The sequence below is a fragment of the Neltuma alba genome, unplaced genomic scaffold, assembly GCF_004799145.2.
Source record: "Neltuma alba isolate B1F8T4 unplaced genomic scaffold, ASM479914v2 tig00012693_pilon, whole genome shotgun sequence".
Lineage (NCBI taxonomy): Eukaryota > Viridiplantae > Streptophyta > Magnoliopsida > Fabales > Fabaceae > Neltuma > Neltuma alba.
Genome location: NW_021637120.1, coordinates 539 through 25,803, shown reverse-complemented (window position 1 = coordinate 25,803; position 25,265 = coordinate 539). Strand labels below are relative to the sequence as shown.

General features: G+C 38.8%; 3 protein-coding genes and 1 pseudogene across 5 annotated transcripts; 2 read left to right on the top strand and 2 right to left on the bottom strand.

Moving 5' to 3' along the window:
• The first annotated feature begins 547 nt into the window (after window positions 1-547).
• Window positions 548-4,824, top strand: LOC114729888 (formin-like protein 6; annotated as a pseudogene).
• Window positions 4,825-5,018: 194 nt separating this feature from the next.
• Window positions 5,019-9,073, bottom strand: LOC114729886 (BTB/POZ and TAZ domain-containing protein 4-like). Its single transcript, XM_028916911.1, has 6 exons — window positions 9,062-9,073; window positions 6,602-6,820; window positions 6,341-6,453; window positions 5,690-5,996; window positions 5,305-5,604; window positions 5,019-5,159 (listed from the first exon to the last, which is right to left on the bottom strand). The coding sequence occupies exons 1-6, from the start codon at window positions 9,071-9,073 to the stop codon at window positions 5,019-5,021; spliced, it is 1,092 nt and encodes a 363-aa protein (XP_028772744.1).
• A 7,614-nt stretch (window positions 9,074-16,687) lies between these two features.
• On the top strand, window positions 16,688-18,762 carry LOC114729890 (cyclin-D5-1-like). The gene is made up of 5 exons (XM_028916915.1): window positions 16,688-16,962; window positions 17,076-17,162; window positions 17,252-17,543; window positions 17,617-17,747; window positions 17,852-18,762. Exons 1-5 carry the CDS (start codon window positions 16,705-16,707, stop codon window positions 18,056-18,058), a joined length of 975 nt encoding a protein of 324 aa, XP_028772748.1. The 5' UTR covers window positions 16,688-16,704; the 3' UTR covers window positions 18,059-18,762.
• A 1,339-nt stretch (window positions 18,763-20,101) lies between these two features.
• LOC114729887 (calcium-transporting ATPase 2, plasma membrane-type-like) lies at window positions 20,102-23,976 on the bottom strand. Of its 3 annotated transcripts, XM_028916914.1 has the most exons (8): window positions 23,803-23,976; window positions 23,427-23,481; window positions 21,640-23,314; window positions 21,357-21,417; window positions 21,114-21,272; window positions 20,834-21,005; window positions 20,427-20,725; window positions 20,102-20,341 (listed from the first exon to the last, which is right to left on the bottom strand). In XM_028916914.1, the coding sequence occupies exons 1-8, from the start codon at window positions 23,974-23,976 to the stop codon at window positions 20,102-20,104; spliced, it is 2,835 nt and encodes a 944-aa protein (XP_028772747.1). The 3 variants fall into 3 exon arrangements, with proteins under 3 accessions (XP_028772747.1, XP_028772745.1, XP_028772746.1); XM_028916912.1 differs by having other exon boundaries at window positions 21,357-23,385; window positions 23,423-23,481; XM_028916913.1 differs by having other exon boundaries at window positions 21,357-23,314.
• Between the last annotated feature and the right edge of the window lie 1,289 nt (window positions 23,977-25,265).

Here is a 25,265-nt window from a genome sequence, read left to right as displayed (position 1 = left end):
TAAGACCGGAGCTAGTATTACTTAGGAATATAATTTGATGGACAACATAATTTCACGTAGATATCCACTACTCTGTATTTTATTATCTTCAAAAGATAAAGTGATAAAGATGATCGGACAAGTGGCCTGAGGACGCAGGATTTAAAGGGTATCAAAGAAAGGTGGAATTTATGCTTTGCCCCGGCTCCCAACGAGAGATATGTGCATATCAAAACTCTTTCTTTTTCTTTTTTTCCCCTGAAAAAAATTAAAACAGAAAAGATGACAAAGCTATTTATTTCCTAATAATAAATATCAATAAAGAACATCAAGTACCAAATTTCTTTTTATTTATTTTTTGGGGTGAACCCATAATTCTATTACATGAGCACAACTTTGTCCTTATGGTCCATCTGTTCGACAACGAACTGGCCAAGTACACCGTCACCCCCACGTCTACTCTATTCCCCTTCCACCTTCCTAAACCATATACACCGATTATTTAATAAGCGTATGGTCGCATTTAATACTCACTCCCTTAATATTGTCCAAAAAAAATCACTTTTATTATTAATTAATTAATTAAAACAGAAAAATGCGGCTCCTGCTGACGGCATCTGTCTCAGTGTCAAGATCTTACATTACAACCGAGAGACAGGCTTCCTCTCACTCCCACTCACATCTTTCGAGCTGAGGAATTTGCAGAAGCAGAGCAAAAACCCGAGATGAATTCCGAAAACGAGAAGAGAATTAGCCAAGCCCAGCAAAATTCAGCATGAAACTTCATTTCTTTATCTTCCTCTCTATCATATCATTATCTCAATGCCCCGTGCCCCACGCGGCCAAGGGGACCAAAGCTATCAGCTTCAGAACTTTCGATGAAGCTCAATCAAGAAGAATTCTGCACCAACCGTTGTTCCCGGTGGGTTCTGCTCCACCACCAGCCGCCGTTGAGTCTCCGCCACCGCCCCCTCCGGACACCCCATCTTCTCCCGATATTCCTTTCTTCCACGAGAATCCAGTGGGACCAACGCCGGATCAGAATCAGCCACCTCCGGCGATTCCCAATGGCATGACAGTTGCGAATCCGACGGCAACAACATCGGCGAACAAGCCCACGAAGAAGGTCGCAATTGCCGTGTCTGTTGGAATTGTGACTCTTGGTATGCTCTCTGCTCTTGCCTTCTTCTTGTACAGACATCGTGTGAAGAACCCCGGTGAGACCCAGAAGCTCGTGGGTAGGAATTCGCAGGGGATTAACGAGGATTCTTCGGGGGCCCCACCGTCGAGTTTTCTGTACATTGGGACAGTGGAGCCGACACGAACGGAATCAGCGAGTGAGCCCGTTGAGACTAATGGAGGAAACAAGTCGCCTTATCATAAACTGAATCCTCCAAAGCGATCCGATCGGTACCGGCCAAGTCCTGAATTGCAGCCATTGCCGCCTCTAACAAGGCCGCCGGATGGCAATTACCCGCCGGCGGTTTCTTCGTCTTCTTCTTCGTCGTCTTCCGACGAGGAAAGCCACGACATGGCATTTCATACGCCGCACGGGTCATCGCTGAGCCACGAGGATGGCTATTACACACCAGTTTCGCGTCAGAGTTCTCTGGCTAACGGTAGCCCGACGGTTACTGCGAGGAGTGAAACTCATTCCAGTAGTTCCCATCATTTTTCAAAAAGGACATCACCAAAATCTCGCTTCACTGCTTCTTCGCCGGATGTGAGGCCTGTTATTATACCATCTATAAAGCAGGCTCCGCCTCCTCCTCCTCCTCCTCCGCCGCCGCCAATCCGATCAACACCATTTCAGCATCTAGACAAACAAGTGACCTCCGGTACTTCTAGAAGACCAAAATTCTCAGCGCCACCTCCGGCACCAAATTTGACGCATCTCCAGTCAACAGACTACACACCCCAGGACACGTCGAGGACTTCACTTAAATATCCTCATCCGCCGCCTCCTCCACCTCCTCCTCCTCCTCCTCCACCTCCACCTCCACCTCCACCTCCACCGCCACCCCTGAAAACAACACCAATGAAAACAGTGTCGCCTGCAATTAGTGTTCCCTCATCTTCTGCTTCAAGAAACCAACAGTCTTGGTCTGCGAGTGAAGGAACAGCTTCTGTTAAGAGTATAACAAAAGCCTTAGACTCTGAACATGTTGATGAAAGGCTTGCCTCTTCCCGGAGGATGGAAGCCGATGACATGGACGGAGGGAAACCCAGATTAAAGGCTCTGCATTGGGATAAAGTGCGTGCAACCTCAGATCGTGCTACAGTGTGGGACCAGCTAAAATCAAGCTCTTTTCAGTAAGTTCATTGGCATTTACTACGATTGTGGCCTACTGTTATAAACTACCAAGGAGCTAATTTTTTTTTTTTAATCATAAAAAATATTTTGTAGATTAAATGAGGACATGATGGAGAGCCTGTTTGGCTGCAATTCTACTACAAATGTTGTTCCAAAAGAACCTCCTAGAAAACTAGTTCTTCCTCCTGTTGTTAATCAGGAGGAGAAGGTACTGGACCCGAAGAAGTCACAGAACATTGCTATACTACTAAGGGCACTGAATGTTACAAGAGATGAAGTGTGCGAAGCTCTTTTGGACGGTAGGTTGATTTGTTCACTGGTTCTTGCACACACACCAAGTCACTGAGCAAATCATTGTTGATCACAAGCGTCTCTCAATTATTTTTTGGTTAAGACAATTGGATGTCACCTGCAGAAAACTGTTTCTGTAACGTAAAAAAGACACATTCAATGTAGTTTCGTCTATAATCTTGCACAATGTGGAGGCTCAAGAGCATCTGTATTAACCAAAGCAGTTTTCCAACATTGTAAGTAAAGGGAATCTTAAAAAATGCATAATTCAAGAAATCAAACAAACTAATCCGAAAACGGGCATAGTCATTATTCATTACATCTATGATTAGGTATGAGAAAGGCGAAGCAGTCAAAGGTAATTAGAGAGAGAGAGAGAGATGCTAAGCAGCATTGTGCAGTTTATATATGACTTATGACCAAATCTAGCTCACGGACTTTCAGAAGCATAAATTTGATCACATTGGCTTAGGATCAGCTGATGAAGAATTCGAACAATATATTCCCCAATCTATTTCCTTCCTCTTCTGCTTAGGACTTGATGTCATATTTTATTTGCCAGTCTTGGTGAAGTATTTTAATTTATAATACTTTTTTACTCTGTTTGATCTTTCTGGTTTATTTGCTTCCTGGATGATAAATTGTGACAAATGTTTTGAACAAAACAGGCAATCCTGAAGGTTTGGGTACTGAGCTATTTGAAACTCTAGTGAAGATGGCTCCTACTAAGGAGGAAGAGATAAAGCTTAAGAAGTATGATGGTGACCTTTCAAAACTTGGGTCTGCGGAAAGATTTCTTAAAGCAGTGCTTGATATCCCTTTTGCCTTCAAAAGAGTCGAAGCCTTGCTATACAGATCTAACTTTGATACTGAAGTTAATTACCTGAGGAAGTCTTTTCAAACCCTCGAGGTAAAATTAGCTTAAATCAATGACTACTTTATTAATTTCTTGCCTGCAATTCACTGTTGCCTCCTGAGAAATTAACCGATTTGTTGTCTCTGTGTTACCAGGCAGCAAGTGGGGAATTGAAGAACAGTCGACTGTTCCTCAAACTCCTCGAAGCTGTTCTTAGGACAGGAAATAGAATGAATGTTGGCACCAATCGTGGTGATGCTAAAGCTTTTAAACTGGACACACTGCTAAAACTGGTGGACATAAAGGGAACCGATGGTAAGACTACATTGCTTCACTTTGTGGTCCAAGAGATCATTAGATCCGAAGATTCAGGCAATGATTCTGCAAATGAGAACGTTCAGAAGCAAAAGAATTCCAAATTCAATGAGGATGAGTTCAAGAAGCAAGGATTGCAGGTTGTGGCTGGACTAGGCAGAGACCTCAGCAATGTCAAGAAAGCAGCAACAATGGACTCAGATGTCTTGAGCAGCTATGTCACAAAGCTTGAAATGGGGCTTGAGAAAGTGAGATCTGTTTTCCAATATGAAAAATCAGACACGAAAGGGAATTTCTTCAACTCCATGAAGCTATTTTTGAGAGATGCTGAAGAGGAAATTGTTAGGATAAGGATGACGAAAGAAAGGCTTTATTCCTTGTGAAGGAAGTTACAGAATACTTTCATGGGAATGCAGCAAAGGAAGAAGCCCACCCTTTCAGAATCTTCATGATTGTAAGGGACTTTCTAAATATCTTGGATCAAGTGTGCAAAGAAGTGGGAAGGATGCAGGATAGAATTATGGTCGGTGCTGCAAGATCTTTCAGGATAGCTTCTACTGCATCACTGCCTGTTCTCAACAAGTACCATGCAAGACAAGATAGAAGTTCAGATGAAGAGAGTTCATCCCCATAGCACTGTAAAATATGAAGCAACAATAGTTTCTCAGGACAAGGATAGTTCTTCTATACCAGATGTCATTCCAAAGTATCAGTGGAAGAGTACAGCTTTGTGAATAAAAAAACGGTTCCCTGAAATTGATGCAAGCATGTTGGGGAGACAACAAGAACCAGTGGTGAGTACTTTCTGATTTACAGAGTAAGGAGGCAAAAGCTTATACGCAAACATAATATGAAGCAGAATTAAATTTCTCAATGGGAAGGGCGAGATCCACGTCTTTTTTGTTCCTTCGACTACAGCACATATGTCACAGTTGAGATAGGTTTTATTAGATCAGAGTTCCACACATTTTCATATTTTATAATGTATTGATTTCACCTAAAAGGCTATTACATGTAATTTTTTAATCAATTATTAATAATAAACAGCAGTTTTGCAACATTTCCTGCATCCAAGGCAAAAGCAAGGGCAACAATTTCGTGGTAAATACACAAGGGAACTATTTTGTGCTCTACGTTGTCTCACACATGAAACTCATGAAAGCTCACGGCAAATCGAAGATCTGAAGCTTTTACACACACACACGTATAAACGATATACAACTTGATGTTGGGATGTGAAGCTGATTTCACACTAATTTCGTTTCATCGCCTCGAACTTTTGGCTATTGCTGTTGAAAAATCGGCGCCACGGCAATACCCTTTGTTCTCAAAATCTTTTGAACCAATGTTTTCCACCTCATCCCATCTTTCTTTCTTTGATTCGATAATTTTTGCTTGAAGCTCCTGAAATGACAGGATTCACACGGGTTTAACTATATAATTGAGATGAGAATAACAATATGGGTTATCAACATCGAATGTTAATGTAAGTAGAAAAGTTACTTAAAGCATAAATATTTAGTGGACAAATTTACCTGCATAAAGGAACTTTATAGGTGTGGGGATGGCCGCAGAGTCGAGAATGTAACTGCAATAATTGCCACATTCTCGTACAATGCATGCAACCACGTGGGACCCTTAATTTACAAGCAACAAAATGACGAATAAGCAATTCTATCCCCTTGCAGGCTGCATAACCACAGGGAGCCTCGTTTGCTTTTAAATCTTTATCGTGTGGACCAATTGTTCGACACCCATCTCTACAGATGTGAACCAGTGCCTCCATTGCCTCGTACAGTTCCATATACATCTTCCTTTCTTCACTCTTCCTCTTCCTCATCCTCTTTCTCTGGTCACCAGTTCATCCCAGAAAATTTCAGATCCAGAAAATTCCAGAAAAATCAAGAGGGAATAAAGAAAAGACAGGATTTTACATTTTCTTCCACAGCCATATGCTGCAGAATTTCGGTTTCCATAAATGGGTGACTCTGCTTCATTGCCCTCCAACCTTCAGACTCTGAAACAAGTTTGAGATTCTTTGAGATCAATCGGTAACAAATTAGGCTCAGCCGTGGAGCATCACATAGCAATGCAAGCTGAAATACGTCAACTACGTTGTCTATGGTGAGTAAACTCATCTCTAGCTTCTCTTCACATTCACGCTTCAAGTGAGGTACAACAAATGCATGTGACAGCACCAACAAAGGCAACACCAATTCCTCCATTTCTTCTTTCTCGTAGCTATCAAAGAGAACGTCAAACAGTCATCATTCCTAGTAGTCAGTAGCCACTTCGGTTATGTTATCATGCTATTCTTAAAAGAATTTTACTTCAAATTTAATTCCCATAATTTGAAAATGCGTACTTGCAATTTACTTGTAGTTCCCAACATGGAATTTATGCCATTGAATTCATTCAAGAGGAAAATTGGACATACAAAAGATTGATGATAAGGGCAAGATTAGAATCTTTTTAAAAGCATAGTTACAAACTAACAAGTCATAGAGATGCAGCCACCAGCGGCTAAAAAAATTATGAAGATGTAGAAACTGAGCAAAACGTTGGATAAAAGGGACAGAACATACCAGGAAGAATACAGGAATCTAATAAAAACTCGGACAACATCATGTGGAACCCCAAGAATGGAGATTGATCGCTGACGCTTAAGCACGCCTCTCAATACTGGAGAAGCCATCCCCTGTTCTTATGGCACCATGTAAGTGGCACGGATTCAACAAACAACGTAAAAAACACGTCCACTCGCATAGTTTTTAGGAAAGAAGCAGCTGTTGTTTGAGTATACTATAAGACTATGATACAAATTCGATTGAAGTGAACGAACTTACAAGAACGTTAGAATGAGCAAAGAGAATACCACCATTGTGAGTATTAATGCAAACATCTGCTTTATAGCCTTCATCGAATAGACGATCCCATAAATCTCTTGTTGCTGTGGACACATAGCTGCACCTTCTAGGCTTTAAATTGGTAATCAACATTTTCTTGCATGTGGAACTCGTCGACGCCGACCCAGGAAAAGGGGGAGGCGATACGGGACTTAAATTCTGAAATAATTTAAATTAAAGCCTGAAGCAGACCCAGCCAAGAATCGAAATAAATAATCAAACGATACTACTTGGCTTTTGAAAATTAAAGCCTGAAACAGACCCAGCCAAGAATCGAACCCTTCGTACGTCGATTTTATGCCTTTGGAATTCTAAATTGGCGAAGGTTTGATTCAATCTCGAATTTCTGAGGGAAGAAATAAATGCAGTCAGGAAATGTGGAATCGAAATGAAATTGATTGCAGCAGGTAGCGTGGGATTGTGGAAGGGAGGAACATAGAGTTAACGATGAATCACCTACTTCGAAGCGTTTCTATTTGAAAGTTATAAACAAATCGAGAGAAAAGGAAAACAGAAGCAGAGGGGAAATGAGTTGTTGAACCGGAGCAATGGCGCATTTAACTTTTCTGATCACGCTGTACTCTGTATTCTGAAATGACGACGAGTAAAGTGATTGATGGGATAACGCGAGCAGAATAATCCTTGGATTTCTTGCAGGACGAGATTTCCGGGGAAATTGGACCAATTATGTAATCCGAAGTTCACAGAGTCACGAGTCTATCTGGCAGTCCACTTCGCACCAACCCCCACAACGGAACCAGCGAGCGCGCTTCTGCGTGTATAAGCCTGTTCATACAATAACGCACGCGTCAGTCCAAAAAATATAAAAATAACGCACGCGCTTTTTCCCGCGCTGTTTCTTAACTGAGCCAACGGTCACCACATTCTCCCCATTGGGCCTGCTTTTTTGGTTTGTTCTAACGAACTTAACCTCTCTCCAATATTTTAAAACTTAAACCCAATTTGCTAACCAGTAACCATCTATACAGGTACATATACACACACACACACATATATATATATCTAAGTTCTTTTTTTTTTAATTCAAAAAATCACAAGCTTTGTCATTGTTTGTCTTTTTATTGATCCGTAAAATTCTTAATGAATTTCAAAAATTGATTGAATTGTTATCCTAACCAATATATTACCTCCGGTCCTTAATATAAAAGTTAGTTTGATTTTTAATTTAATTTTAAATGTAAGGTTTCAATCCACTTTATTTCTTATATTTATCTATTTTTTTAAAGTAGCCATTTATAGTAGTTACATATGTTAAAGATTTCATTACATGATAGTTCTAATTTCCACATATTATTAGCAAGGGTATTTTAGGAAAACAAAACCTATTTATTAAAAATAAGTGACTAACTAATTTTTTGAATCCACTCAAATTAATTAATTAGCTCTTATATTAAGAATCGGTAATAGTATTAATTTTTTTTGTTCAATTTATTAGTTCAATCAATTTTAAAAATTAACTAATATGTAGCAATAGTTAATTTTTTATTTTTTATTCAAATTGAATAATCCAATATAACTTTCGCAACCAATAGTTGGGACAGATTGGGTGCCAATAGAATATTGATATCTACAAAGGATGATAAAACAGAAGCTATTAATAAACAGAGAACAATTTAATAGCAACATTGAACATTGTAAGCTTATTGACCTGGGGTTAGAAAGGCCTAGATTTACATGGAGAGGCCCCATCACTCAGTACGCAAATAGACTATACATGAGATTAGATAGAGCCATGAGCAATATACAGTGGCGAAACTTATTTGGAGAAGTAGTGGTTCGAGTAGGTCCCCGGGTATAGTCGGATCACCACCCGTTGTTCATTTATCTCACTCAACCTTAAGGGAACAAAGCTCAAAGATCCTTCAAGTTTGAAGCAGCCTGGCTCACCCATGATAATTTCAAAACTATGCTTCGAAATGCCTGGTCGAGTGATCATGATGTGTGCGAAGAGTTAAAGAGGCTGGAGGCTATGTTGAGGGATTGGAATATCAAAACTTTTGGACATATTGCTAAGAAAAAGAAGGAACTCATGCAACGTATTAACAGTATCCACAGAGCAACACAAGAAAAAGTAAGTTATTATTTGGAAGATCTAGAAAGAAAACTTCAAGAGGAACTCAGAGAAGTGTTGTTTCAAGAGGAGGTGTTATGGTTTCAAAAAGCACGGACAAAATGGTTGACTGACGGAGACAGAAATACCTCCTTTTACCATGCTAAAACCAAAATAAAGAGAAGGAGGAATAGAGTTCAAAGACTTAAAGATGATTAGAACAATTGGATAGAAGGCAAAAATGAAGTTGGCAAGCTTGTTAACAAGTTCTTTCAAAGGTTGTTTATCGAAGAAGATAAAGAAAGGCCTTGGGGTTAGACCAAACAGACCTGGCCATCCATTGATTCAGAGGAATGGGCAGAAATAAATGCAAACATCTCAAATGAAGACATAAAAGCTACTATGTTTTCAATGGGAGGATTGAAAACACCAGGTGATATGGATACTCAGCAATTTTCTTTTGGAAAAATTGGGAGCTCATAGGAAATGATGTCTGCAAAGCGGTGAGGAATTTATGGGAAAATCTAAGAAGAATAGAAGAGGTAAACAGCACTATGATTACTTTGATTCTGAGGGTAGATTGCACTAAAAGAGTTCAACAGCTTAGGCCCATCTCCTTATGTAACGTGATCTACAAATGTCTTTCCAAAGTGATTGTGGTAAGACTAAAGGAGGTCATGGCATGACTAATATCCCCCTTTCAAGTTAGCTTCCTTCTGAGAAGGAATATTCACGACAATATCATCATTGTTAATGAAATAATCCACTCTATGAGGAAGAAAAAAGGGAAGAAAGGATTTATGACAATCAAAGTGGACCCGAAAAAAGCTTATGATAGACTCAGTTGGAAATACCTCCAGAGAGTCTTGGAGGAATTAGCCTGCCCAAAAGATATGATAAATAAAATCATGAGACGTGTGGATACTACTTCAACAAAAATTCTTTGGCATGGAGAAAAATTAGAGACTTTCTACGCTTCTAGGGGTCTTTGACAAGGAGATCCTCTCTCCCCCTTTCTTTGTGCTCGGCATAGAAAATCTTACACATATGATTAATGAGAGAGTTAGAGAGAAACACTAGAGAGGAATGAGAGCGGGTCGAAATGGGCCCATCATATCACATATTATGTTTGTTGACGATCTTGTTCTTTTTGCAGAGGCAGACTAAGATCAAATTGATCTGATTCTAAAATGCTTGCAGGGGTTTGGAGACATGTCAAGGTACTGTGTGAGTTAGGAAAAGACTCACATCTACTTCTCACCCAATGTAGCCCAACATCAAAGGAGAGAAATTTCCAATGGAAGCAAATGCAAGCAGGTGAACGAATTGGGACGCTACTTGGGTGCAGATATTTCATTTTCGAGAAAAAGGAAAAACAAATACAACAACATTATTGATCGAGTGAAGAAACAACTCAGTAGGTGGAAAGCTTCTTGTCTCTCAATTCCCGGAAGGTTAACTTTAACTTTGGTGAAATTAGTGACTAGCTCAATGGCACTCTATCTGATGCAACATGACAAGATACCTTATGGAGTGACTGAGCAACTGAAAAAAATACAGAGGAGCTTTGTATGGGGCGATACAAAGGAAAGCATACATTGGCATGCAGTTGCTTGGGAGAGGATGTGTAAACCTAAGGGCGAAGGAGGTGTAGGAATCAAGTCACTCAAATGCATGAATGAAGCCTTGCTCATTAAGCTTTTTTGGAGAGCCCATCAAAACCCAAAGGATCTTTGGGTTAAGGTGATTCAAGCAAAATAAGGAGGAACAGGCCAAGGTGATAACCAATTGGTAAGGAGAAGTGGAGACTCAAGACTACGGAGAGAACTTACCAAGCTGTGGAAGGCATATGTTACGAACCTGGAATATGTTCCAGGAGAGGAAACGAGAGATGAAGAGGGGAGGCATACAGAAGAGAAAAAGTTGCACTGGAAACTAACGAGCAATGGCAAGTTTACCACTGTAATTAAGTGCTTATAAATTTCTTCATGCTGATAAGGAGAGAGCGGAGGAGATCATATGGAAGGAATGTTGGAAAATTCAAGCTCCGGAGAGAGTAAGGCTGTTCTTATGGCATGTGTTACACAAAAGGCTACTAACAAAAGAAATTACTAGAAGGTGGGATGGAAGTGCGAGAAGGTGTAAAATCTGTCAAAATCAGACAAAAACTCTAATCCATGCATTAAGGGATTGTCCACATGCAACATATGTGTGGCGACAACTAGTGCCAATTGACAAGAGAGCAAGTTTTTTTTGGTAAGGAGTGGTCTGACTGGTTAAAAAGCAATTTAATAAGGAGATCAATGAATAGATATGAGGGAAACTGGGCTGATATTTTTGCTGTAGGATAATGGTTTATTTGGAGATGGAGGAATAAGAAGATGCATGAGGAGAAATTTATATTACTGAATAATGCAGTAGAAGTTATTCGATCCTATATCAACAATTATCAGCAAAAATGGGATGGTAATAGTTTGGAGGTGATAAGAAGCACCACGATAATGGTCACTTGGGAGGCACCACAATCTGGGCAGTGCAAACTAAATGTGGATGGGAGGGTGTCTTGTGATGGAATAGCAGGTTGTGGAGGAGGTATAAGGGGAGACTATGGAGAATGGCTAAGTGGTTTTTCAGTTCAATTAAATAATTGTAGCTCCTTGGAAGCCGAAACATAGGCAGTCCTCGAAGGTATAATATTATGCTGGGATAGGGGGTTCAAAAAAGTCAAAGTGGAGACAGATGCTGCACAGATCACTCGAGCTATGCTATTTAATGACCCGGTAACCGGAAATGTGCAATTATTCACAAGGATTAGGATGATGCTGGAAAAGAAGTGGCAAGTGCAGGTGAAACATGGATATAGAGATAGTAACAGAGTTGCGGATAAAATGGCTCACTTGAGTGCTTAACAAAGTGACAGGAAAAAGATCTGGTCCTCACCAACTTTGGAAGTGTGTTAGATGCTCCAAGATGATTGTTCAAGATTAGGTGTCGTGCGTAGAGTGAATATGTAACTTCTTGGGTTATACCCTCCTACACCAAAAAAAAAAATAATAATAATAATAAACAAAGAACGGTTACATCTTGAAAGTTGCAAAGCATGTTTCCAAACACAGGAGAACCTGGGTACAAAATCCTAAGGGCCGAAAATTCTGATAATAATGGGCCTCTATACCCAATTAAACTTGTATGGGCCAGTAAGTTAAGGTCCAGATGAGAACAATTGGAGAAAAAGACCGTTTCCATTCCTTTGTACCAAAAGAGGAAAAGAAGCAAAAAGACCCTTCGGCTCCCATGAAGTGCGCAAGCCTAACGGTATGCCAATAGAAAGCGTCGATAGACCTAACCATGTGAGTGTTTACGATTTTGAAATTGAATAAATTATCCAAGAAAATAAAAGCCCAAGAAGGATGGAGGCCCAAGAAAAACAGTTTCAATTATTCCAACCGAGAATCAGCTTGGATGGAGGCCCAAGAAAAGCCCAATGCACATATGAGGTTTCAGAACCACTATAAAAATAGACTTGTCCAATGCACATACTTCGCCACTTAATGTGTGCTTGAGCAATCTGGGTAATGAAGTTATGCATGTACGGTCCAAGAAACTCATTAAGCAGACAAGAAAAAGCTGAAACCCTTTTTTTTTTTGGGAACTGAGACAGAAAAACATTTTTTTTAATTACTCAAAACGTACCAGAATTTTGGTGGTAAATGAGGGAGTGGAAAATTAATGATGACACACAAGAATAGTAAGCATGGATCATCAAGCAAATTGATAATGCAACAGTAACATATGGAAAAGGAAAGAGAATAATGGTGGGGGTGGTTGGGAAAATGATGAAATCACACTGAAATTAAATATGTGTGTGTGTGTGTAGACACACACCCACACAATACTGCTTCTTCATCATCATCATCCATGGTGGCCAAAGCAACATTGAATTCGGCGGAAATATATATCACACACACACACACACACACACACTATATCTGCAACTTCCACTACTTCATCTCTTTAATTTACTGAGTTTCACATAAACAGGTAAAAAACACATTCATGCACAGTACATGTGCCTAATGATCCCTTGTGATGAGGACGTACGTGAGGGCATTGATCAGAGAGAGGCACATATATAAATTGTGATTGGGATTAAATGAGTAAAAGCAGAGAAGTGAGTGGCCTTGGAACCATAATTTTCTGCAGCAACCCATTCTGCATCTGTAAGCAAAGAGAGAAAGAGAAAGAGGAGAAGCTAAGATCATAATGGTGATCATCATTTCATGCATCAATGGTCAAACAAGGTGCTGACCATCTTGGGTTTGCTGATGGATGTCTGGGAGTCAAAGTCTTAGTCTTTCCATTTCTCATCACTAATACCTAAGCACCTACTTAGCTCGGCTCAGCAGCACACAGGTTTAGTTTAATGATATTATAGAGAGAGAGAGAGAGAGAGAGAGAGAAGTGGATAGGGGAGGAGCGTCTTGTTCATAAGGTTGGGATCACATATTGGAATGGGGAGTGTGCTTTCTTTTTATAAAAACCAGTGGGATCAGCCTTTCACACGTGAAGACGCTCCTCCTCCTCTGCTATTATATTCACGTGTGCTTTCCTACTTTCATCAATTCTTTCTCTCTCTCTCTCTGGCCCCCCCCTTTTCCCTCCATTTCCCCTCACCTTTCACATATCATACCCTACGCACATATACATGAACACACACACACACACACACACACACACACACACACACACACACACAGAGGTTGTGAGTTGTTCTTATGTCAATGTCACTGTAATTTCCAATGCTGGCTGCAAAACCCTAATGGGTGATCACTGTGTGAGGGACTTTACTTTTTGATGGAGTTGTGAGGGAATATTATTGGATTGGAGGGTTGAGTTTATGGGGTTTACATATGGAAGTTGGGGTTTTGTTAATTAGGGGCGGTTTTGGGATTGAATAGTGTTAATGGGATGGTGGCATTCACTAGCCAATGTTCAGAAGGGGGTCAAAGGGAATAAATACTGTAAAAAGATGGCATTTTATTTAGCAGTTATAATGGCTGTGCAGGTTTTGGATCCTGTGTCATTATTACTTTAATTTATCAATCACTCTTACTTAATACACCATTTCATTTGTTTTTTTTTCTTTTTAAGAAATATATAAGGGCCATAACCTGATCTTCTCTTTCTTTTAATTTACTACTAATGCAGACTCTCACTGCTCTCTGTTCTGCTTCAATTGGCTCTTAATAAATTCTCAAATTCACAGGGTCTTTTGCCCAAAAAGAAAATTTTGCGGTTTTTATATGGGACTTTGATGAGTGCATTTGGTATTATAATTTTATTTTTTTAAATTGGAAAAATTATTTTCTTCAATAATCCCTCAAATCCATAGCCCCTTTGTGTCCTTGAAGTTATGTACATGGACACGTTTAACTAGAGGTATTTCAGGTTGAAACCCATTTATTTATATAGATACAATGGAAAGAAAAATAAATTATTAATGTTATATGAATACATGATCTTGACTTGAACTTGTCATTCAAATCTCAACAATTTGAAAGAACTTGAATAATAATATTGAATCTTAAGCCTTTTTTACCAGAAAAAAATGGAACAACGGATCCTAATTGTAATCTCATCACTTCTCAGATCCAAACTTCTAAAATCTCTTCTTCTTCTTTTTTTCCAAGGAGGCTAAGTCTGACTAATCAGTATGTGCGTGTTATTATCCTACGGGAACTATATATATATATATATATATAAGAATTTTGATGATCCCTTATCTTGACAGTTAAGAAACAAAAGTGTGAAGACATCATTTGAAGCCAACTCCGGCTAGATTACTCCATAAATTAAATACAATCAGAATTCAGAGAAAACAAGAAGATGATTAGGAAGAGACAAAAAGGGTTTGATGAAGGGAAAATAATACTTTTAAAAATGCATAACATTAATCATAAACCTCGTAATTCATCCATCCACATCATATCATCCATCTCTCACTGACTCTCAAATTCACATTCAACTGATCCATCCTTCTACCTCTGTAAGTCGACAATAATATATTAAGTAACAATGGAAAAGTAATATCCAATTATATATTGTATTTCCAAAAAAAATCATTCAAAAAATGACCAAATCTAGAGTTGTTTACACACACACACACAGACACATGTTCTTTTGAAAAATCTCATAGTTGTTGTGTCTTTTAAGGTCGCTGTACATAGTATCGTCCCATTAAAAAAAGGAGATGCAAATTTAAGAGAGATATTAAGATTAGCATAATGCTTAAATATGTGCAGAAGGATTAATGGAGACCACAAGGACGTGCGAACGCAGAAAAAGAGATATACGGCCAGCCGGTGAGGCCACTTGTAATAATGCTAAGAATAATGGAGCTTATTTTATAATTGCAAAAGTCTAAATTTAAAGTGATGGAATTGTATCCAAGATTATATTATAATGGGCAGGTTTATGCTTTTTGGCTTATGTAAGCCTGTAAGTTTGAGAATGAGAACGTACGAACACAGAGATGCTATAGAATATCAATACCTTTTCAAATCCAAATAATGATGCAAGGTGGTTATTTATCTGAACACGAGGGATTATTTTGATTACAAAAGCAAGATATCAATCAAAACTATAATATCCATTTTTATTCTTGATATGATGAAGATCACTTCATTTTTCAACAAAAAAAAAAAGCATTAAATCCGTCAAAAGAAAAGACTGCTAAAAAATATTTCATATACTTTTTCGCGTATTATAGTTTTGTAGAGGAATTAGACAATAAACGGGTGGAGAATATACGTCTAATCCAACTCTGGACCTCAGCTAATACTGAATTTAATTTTAAAGGATAATTTAATTTTAAAGGGTAAATACGAAATTTAAATTAAAAACGAGAGCTTTAGTTTTTTTTATTTTATTTCATTTTTATTTTCGTCTTCCAATTTTGATTTGGTAGTTGTATTTTATTTTTGAACGTACTTTTGTCTATCAGTTTTTATTTATTTTAAATTTTTTATTTAATCATAAAGTAATCTTTTCCCCTCTATATTTTTCTAATCTACCTAACACTTTCAACTATTTTAATCAATTTGCCACGCAGAATTTTCTGTCAGCCACTTAGCTGGATAATAGATGCTAGTTTTGAGTGACGAAAAGCTTGAACAACTTTTAAAAATTAACAGTCAAATTGAAATATAATAAAAGGGGAAAAAATAACACACGGTTAAAAAATGAATATCAGATGAGAATTAAATAAAACGAAGAACTTATATTTAAAGTTTAAAATTTGTATTGTTGATTGCTGAAGATCATTGTAAATTTATAAATGCCTCTAACAAAGTTTCAAAAATTGATTTTTACTCCCGGATTTTATACTCAGTCTTCTTTTGTTCTCAAATTTGCCTAAAATTTTTGTTGTCGTCAAAGCTAGGTCAAAGCAGGACTGAAATTAGATTATTCTGGACTTGGAGCGAGAAACCAAATGAAACGGGCAATAAAAACTAAAAATTAAAAGCATAAATGTGTGGTTAAAAAATAATAATAAAATCAGTGAAGATGATGAAGGGTATGACCAAAGTGAAAGGGCTTTGAATTAGAAGGGACAAAACTTCCCATCCAACAGCTGTCCTTAGCACCAAAAGCGGAATTGCACGCACCTGACCACTTCCTCTTCCACTCCGAATGAATCTCCCAACATAAACATATTGAGATTATTTGGGATTCGGATCATCCGCTGTAAGTCTGTATAAATCCCATAACCCCCTCTCTAACCGCTAATTATCATTCCTTTCCCTCCTTTTGGCGGCACCAACATCGCCATTTCCCTCTCAATCTTCTCCTCTTTTCTCTCACACTCTCTCTCACTAACGCTCCTGTATTTAGCGGTTAGATTCCATGAAGTGAACAATCTCATTCACTTTCTCTGATATATATGCACGTGCTAAGTTGAGAAACCAGAACAATGGCGACCTCTGCCTCTTCGTTTTCTTTCTCTAGCCTTTTGTGTGAAGAAGATGAAGCTAGCATTTTGAAGGTTGGTGATGAGAATTCTGGCATGGACTGGATGAACCCATGTTCTGTTTTCGAGGATGAAGAGGAGTACATTGAGATTTTGTTTAAAAGAGAAATGGGGTTTGCACCCCCAAGTGATGATTGCTCAACAAGTGCTGCTAAATGTCTCAAGAGTGCTCGTGTGGGTGCCATTGACTGGATTTTCAACGTTAGTTTCCGTCAGCCAACCCAGCCATTTTCTTGATTTTTCTTGTTTTGAAAAATCCCTGCTTTTCCCCCCCTTGAATTGATGGAGAACTTCTTTCTTTTGCTTTGATTCAGACAGGGGCGAAATTTGGGTTTAAATCTCACACCATTTACTTATCAGTGACTTATTTCGATCAATTCCTTTCAAGGCGATCCATTGATGTGAGAAATCGAGTTTCCCTGATGATTTCATATTGCTTTTGGTTTTTTTGAATTACACTTTTGATTTGCTTCTGTTATTTCTAATGTAGGAAGCGAAAGATTGGGCCTTTCAATTATTATCGATGGCATGTTTATCTTTGGCAGCGAAAATGGAAGAGCAAAACGTACCAACTCTATCTGAATTACCGGGAAAAGAATATTGCTTTGAGAATAAAGTGATTAGGAAAATGGAATTACTAATTTTGGATTCCTTGGGATGGAAAATGGGATCCGTGACTCCTTTTGCATATCTGCGGTACTTGGTCAAGAAATTTTCCTTGGAATCCAAGCCAGAAGCAATAATCTCAAGAGCTGTAGGCCATATTATGGCAATCGTGAAAGGTAATTCATCTTCACAATGTACACTGAATAAAATCCCTTAACAGATAGCATAACTGATTTTTGTTCCACGCAGATATTAGTTTAACAGATCATCGTCCATCTGTTATTGCTTCTGCTGCCATATTAGCAGCTTCTGACGCTACATTGACGAGACACAGTGTGGATCTTTGTTTAAGCTCGATATCCTGGGGGTCCCTAGAAAGTGTGAGTTTGTTTGATCTTTTTGCTTCCAATCTTTGTTATTTAGATAAAACAATTGGAGGAACAGAACACAGTTTGATGGAATTTTCTTTAATGTTATCCAACAGGAACTTGTATTTTCCTGTTACAATCTAATGCAGGAAATAGAGAGAAGGAAAATTAAGACTCCTGACTCAAATTTGTTGTCAACACATTCCAGCTTCACAGATGTTTTGGAGAATGCCTCTGTTCTTTCTTCTGGGACCAAGAGAAAACTCACTTTCCTAGAAAGCGGAACTGAAAGCTATCCTGAACAAAAGATACATCGACCTTAGTTATAGGAAGATTAATTGTTTTTTACTGATTGGATTATATGATCTTTTTTCCACTGAAGATTTTATTCTTTCATAGTTCATAGGTCTGCTAATGAGTGCCAACCACCAGTTCGTGGAATGATTTGGTATTTGATCATTGGGGTTTTATTTTCCACATACCCTACTAAAGTGTCAACCAGTGACAACCATGACAGAGGAAAAGAAGGTAAATAAATAAAGAAAAAAAAAGAAGAAGAGCAGATAGAATTAGCCTACCGTAAGAGGGAAGAATGAAGGTGACTAAAAGTCCAAGAGCCATATGAGCTGTTTGAAGGCTATTTTTCCACTGTGATGCAGGGCAGTGTTTGTTTTCTTGAATTGCTTATTGCCACTTTTTCAACCGCATTTATTTATTTATTTATTTTTGGCCTAAGCATGTAAGCCATGGTAGGACTGGGGCAATCCTGCCCTATGAGAGGGAGATTGTGATGTCTTTGAAAAGGCTGAAAGCCAGGAAGGAAGAATGAGGCGTTAGGGTTTGATTGATTTGCTGTATCTGAGAAGCACTTGGGGCGGGGCCATTAAAGAAAGCTTGTAAAGTTGAGTGTGATTTTGCTTGCTTGGGAAGTGAGAGGACCTTTTTTGAACAGGGCCGAGAAACTTTGCTTAAACTGTTTTTCTGTACCTTGATTATTGATGCATTAATATTACTATAGCCCTGAAAATGGTAAATCCTCAGTACAGTGCATTGGTAGTAATTAAAATCCTTGATAATGTATCACAAATCAGACGATCAAACTAGGCAATCTGACAGCTCACTTTGTACATGTTTTGGTTGCCACCCACCTTCAGAGAAATGTTCTATTCTCCTTTTTTTACTCCTTAAGTTTATGCATTCTAACATTATATGCCATTGTCACCCTCACTTTCCATCTTTCACACACAACATTTCTGTACGTATGTATTATATGTGGACAAATCAAGAGACATCCCTATATCTAGTAGATAACACGATGAGCTGAGATTGCTATTTGCTAAACTAAAGTAGGGAGTAGGGCCCAGTTTATCACCATGAAATTAGAGATACGGAGGATGAGATTCATAAGAGGGTTGTGTCAGAATCCACATGCTCTTGTAGGGAGGATGAATATGCAGAGAGTCATCCAGTCTGGCCCCAACCTTGTATTATGGTGTAAACAAATTACCGTGACCAGCTTATTGTTCCCTTCCTAACTGGTTCACATGCACATTTCTATTACCGACCCAGATTCTTTCGTCCTCCACATTTCTTGGTTAAAAAAGCTGTACTTGTTGATATCCAATTATTCATAGTGTGGTTATACTGACCCAGACTGACAGATAACTAGGATTTCCAAGGTAAACGTAAAACAGGATTCACATGTTCAATGATAAGGTGATAATAATTTAGGATCGCAGTTAGTTTCACCGACTAATGCCTGCACCATATATGCAGAAGAAAATGGCGTGCAATAGTAAGGGTCTCCTTAGTTCAGCAATATGGCCAATGAAAAGGACAATGGCAATAGAAGTGAGTTTGGCTAGTTGCGTTGAAGTTCAAATTTTGCTTCCGTATGCATAACTGTCAGGCAGAGGGGTTGCAGAGGTGTTTGTTGGACCACAATATGTTCACTATCGTACGACTAAAGGGGTTTTGTTCTTATGTATTCCACAGGGAAAACGTTCTTGTGTTCTTTTCTGTTTAGCTTCTTTTGATTGGACAAGAAATTATTTGTCTGGCTCAAAACTAAATGCCAAGAACGATAAAGGGGGAGGGACCAAATTAATACTCTTACGTTGCCACATTTGGTTGTGCATTGGGTGGGAATCGTCCTACGTCTCCCGCGGTTCCAAACAGAGACTGTTTTCCAATTTGGACACAATCATACACCATCATGTGTGTCTGTACCAGTGACTCTTATCACTAAGAAAAAATGCATTAGATAAAATGGGTAAGTGATGGTTTCACAGTGACTTGATTACTAACATGCTAAATTTACCAACAAAGCTTAGAGAGAATATACAACTGTGATTCATAGGGATGGTTCAGACAGGGATCTTCTTTAAGTGAGCAGCAATGGGCATGCCTAAATATCCAATGGAAACGCTAAACAACCAGTAGATGGGAGCAAGGGGTGTGGTGTTAGCGTAGGTTCCTAAATACTCAACTATTATTATTTGAAACAAAACAGTGACACTTATGACAGCCACGAAAACATGATTATCCAATATGCCCTTAAAAACATCTATTTCCTCCATCTCGCGTGAGCTTATCTCGTTGAAAACCTGCAGATGCCAAAACCGGCACGTGATATCAAATGCTTCAGTTTAATGTTCTTCCTTCCATATTCAAATGAGATAGATGAATTACCTGACAGAAGACAAATGTGTTGAAAATAAGTGTGTTTAACAAGATATCAGAATCTGGACCCTTCATTCCAAAGATCCATTTCCCTTCGGCCTGGAGAATCCATATCACTAGGACTTGATATAGAGATTGGCCTAAGATATTCCTCCACATAACATTGCTGATGAAACTTCCCCGCCTTCCCACTGGTGAACGTTTCATTAGTTCGTCGTTTGGAGGTTCAGTTGCCAGGGCAAGTGCTCCAAGTGTGTCCATTATCATGTTCACCCACAATAATTGAACTGCCGTAAGAGGTGCACTTCCTGAACAAGGAAACTCATTAATTACGATCATAGGATTTAGAAAGAAGGAATTGAAGCGGGATGTTAAGCTCATAAAGTGAGGTGAACTAGTGAGGTTGGTTCTCATACCTGTTGTGCATGCTGAACTGAAGTTCACTAGTAAGGCAACCACGTTAACTGTCAGCTGAAACTGGACAAATTTTTGAATGTTTATGTAAACTGAACGTCCCCATTTTGCCACTGTCACTATAGTAGAGAAATTATCATCCAGAATTATGACATCAGCGCTTTCTTTAGCAACCTGTTCACAAATCACATTGTTATTGTCACCACTTGTTATGGGCTTTTCCTTTCTCTTTAACGCTATCTTGTACTTATTTAAACCATGCAATGTTTGGTTTGGACTCACCTCAGTTCCAGCAATGCCCATTGCAAGTCCAATGTCTGCTTCATGAAGGGCAGGGGCGTCGTTCGTTCCATCACCAGTTACAGCCACAACTTCTCCAAACGTAGTACGCAGTTGTTTCACTAAAGTATGCTTATCTAGTGGTGAGGATCTGGCCATAACCTGGAAAACAAATTGCACTTTGTGTTATTGAAAACATCAATAATGTTGATGGTTCATAAGTATTGAAGCAATCATATGAATCACCTGAATTTTGGGAATTAGTTCAAACATTTCCTCCTGAGTCTTCTCTCTGAAATCTGGGCCTTCTATTGCTATGCCATCGTCTGTTAAAATCCCACATTCTTTGGCTATAGCCTTTGCAGTATTAATATTGTCACCTGTGACCATTCTTACTCTTATTCCTGCTGAGCGACAGATTGCAACAGATTCCCTAACACCAGGACGAACAGGATCCTTGATACCAATGATTCCTATACAAGTATATCCAGAAATAGGAATGGGATCTTCAGCAGAGAACCCATTTTCCAATTCCACATAGGCAAGGCATAGAGTTCTAAGTGCCTCACAAGCAAATGAGTGGATTGTTTCTTTAAGATAATCACTTTTCTCTGCATCAAGGGGTACGACCTCTCCGTTTGAATTGATCACTTTGTCACAAGCAGCTAGAACGATCTCAGAAGCACCTTTACAATGAGCTCGAAAATTTCCTTCAGGCAACTCCACAACTACACCCATCCTTTTCTTTTCTGAGTTGAATGGCTCAACTTTCACAATCTTACATGCTTTTCTCTCTTTCTGAAAATCCCCACCTTGTGACAGCCCATACTCCAATATTGCAGCTTCTGTAGGCGTCCCCAGGATCTCACGTTTCCTTTTGCTTTTTCTTTTAGTCACAACCTCTCCTCCAGTATTATTAAATATCGACTCTAGTAACAATTTCATAGCAAAATCTGGTAACTCAGAGCGAAAACTAGAAGAATCCTTCTCCTCATTGGTCAGTTCCTTGATGTTCATACAAATGCATGTTTTGACGACAGTCATGCGGTTGGTCGTCAACGTTCCTGTCTTGTCACTACATATACTTGTCGCTGAACCCATGGTCTCGCAGGCAGCCAAATGTCGAACAAGGGCTTTGTCGTTCATCATTTTCTTCATAGCAAACGCAAGGCTCAGCGTCACAGCTAATGGCAACCCTTCAGGGACAGCAACGACAACGATTGTAACTGCAACGGCGAAGAATTCCAACATCTCCATGGCGTCGTCCCCAGACACAGTCCAAAATCTTCCTTCATGTCGTCGACGTGCCATAAGTCCCTTCATCAAAACTACAAAAGTAAGAACCGCGAAGAATAGGCCTATCTTCCCTATGATAGTGGCCACTCCATTCAGTTTCACCTGCAATGGCGTTTCATCGTCTCCACCTTCACTCAATGTAGCCATTAATTTACCCCATTGAGTTCTCATTCCTACAGTTGTGACCAACATCTTGCAGGATCCATCTTGAACCTTAGTTCCAGAGAGAAGAAATGGATTCTGGGAATTCACCATCACTGGCTCGCTCTCTCCAGTTAAACTTGACTCGTCGATCAACACGGAGAATCCTGAAACAAAGAGTCCATCTGTGGGGACTTGATCTCCTATAGCAAGATGCACAATGTCGCCGGGAACTAAATCATATATCGACATTTTTTTCCTATACCCATTTCTTGTGACCTGCATGGCAATCTTTTTTTTCTCCTTGTCTAAATCCCTGAACTGTAATGATTGGCGATAATCACTTGTCGCTGTCACAAACACGACCAGAAGGATACTTACGACGATTCCTAGGCCATCGTGAGCTCCTCTGGGCCATCCTTCTGTCGCTATTCCAATGACGAGAGACACAAGAGCACACACGCCTAGGATCATTAGCGTCATGTCTTGAAGGGCTTCGAAAACAAAAACCCAGAAACTACGGGCTTCGCTCTCGATGAATTTGTTGATTCCGTAAATTTCTTGTCTCTTGATAAGTTGGTCGGAGTCATTGCTAATACCATCAGTGGTTGAGGTAGAAAGCTTTTCTGAGATACCATCAACCCCACCATGATATTTTAGCTTCTTTATGTCGTGTCTTTCAACAATAGACTCCAATTCATCCGCACAGATCTGAAAGCCTGCTTCTCTAATTTCTTCAGGTACTTTGTAATCACTTGGTTGCACACCTGCAGGCGTAATTGCAAGTAATGAAATTTGTTTTATGAATATATGCATCTCTCTGTGAAACTCTCTCAACCTGCAGTATAAGCTTAAGTCAAGCTGAAGATATCTACTCACCTTGGATAAATTGAAATGCAGCTTTGGAAACCAAAACAGCAACCCTCAATTTCTCCTACATTGAGTGGAAACTGACTTATTTAGAAAAATTACATTGACATGTAACATTCCATTTCTATATGTTGTTTTCATTTGAGGGGAAAAAAGCGGGGGGAACAAATTCTCTGTGAGCATTTTCGAGTGTTAAATAGATCTTTAAGTTTTGATAGTTATCTCGATTAGCATGTAGAAGCCATTAAGCTAGGTTCAGAGTCGTTGAACTTATTCGCAGTCGTCCATAGAAACACAAAAAACAACATGACAATCACAAAAACAAGAAATCATGCGTGTGTTTACCGATAGATACGAATCTTCTGGCTTACGGAATAAGAAATACCTGATTGGTGCGACGCATGGCAGCGGCTTCGCCTCGCTTGGAGAGATTAGCAGTGAAGCGAAACCTCCTTTTGGGATTCTTAACAATCCCACAGAGTTTTCTCCAATTCTGAAGAACCTCTTCAGATGAGTTCTTGGACTTCACTTCAAAGTTTTCTTGTAAATAAGTCTCCATCGTCCAATGCCGTATGCTCTAACTCTGATGCCTCCTATCCTACAAGAATGAAGAAATTAAGGTGGAGATTCTGTGATTCTCACTTCTCAGTCTCCTTTGTTTCTGGGCTTGATATGCTCATTGTGCCACAGGTTGGTTTCTTTGCAGTAAACTGCATCACAAGCAAAAAATGTAGCGTCATTGGGAACAAAAGCGGGGAGCTTGAAGTCCCATTTGCCAGAAAATGGAAGAGAGTGTGATCCGAATCTGTAAAAGGAAGACGAGGAAGAAACAGAGGAGAGGAAAACGAGGGAGGCTCCGAAATTTGGGCGGGTTCAAGAACAAGGGATGTGTGTTATTTGGGGAACGACATTTACGGATTGGGCGGGTTCAACGGCTACCCCTGAAATTGAATGCCATTTGTGGCTGTTAAGGCGTCTTGGAAGTTACTACTCGGAATATGAGAGAACATCAAAACAAGCAAACCAATTTTTATTTCTTTTTTTGGGGACTTGTAAAATGCTAAGGATTTTTGTTGGATATATTATGTTAGTTGTTATGAGAAATAAAAAGTTATGAACTTTAACGAGTTTTAGTCTCTTGCTCTATATTAATTTTTGTCTTTTTTCATACAAAGTAATAATAACTCCCATTGTTTACACTCCTATTTTCATGTTCTAAATGTTTTCTTTACATTTTTATTTATATGTTATTTTATAAAAATTACGTAGCTATTAATATTTTTCTAACAATACTCTTGATATTAATATAACTATATCTATATGGAGAGAGTCAGAGAGATTACATGAGATAGGTAAGATTGGTATAGGCTTTTGTTTGGATTAACATTTAAAATCATTTATAAACATATTTCAGGTAAGTCGAAATAAAAACTATTTTATATACTTATTTCGTATTTCATAAATCATCATTAAAAAGTTGGTTATAAAACATTCCTAATAGGCTCATAGTTAATTAATGCCGGACAATATGAGAAAGATGAGATCATTTAAAAAAAAACATCAATTAATTTTAACCAATCCTTTCTATGTTAATGAATTAGTTAAAAATGATTTTATATAAAACTTAAAGGATTGCCATAAATGGAACCTTAGAGCATGTTTGGTTCAATTCTATGAAAGAAGATTACATGTAATCTTGATGCAAAGACCCAATTTAAATGTTTGGTTGGACTTATATAATGTAAAGAGGATTACATTTTCTAATGTTGATTACATCAAATGGGTGCATCATAATTACACTGCTAGGACTCATGAATGAGTAGGGCTGAGCAATGGGCGGGATGGGCT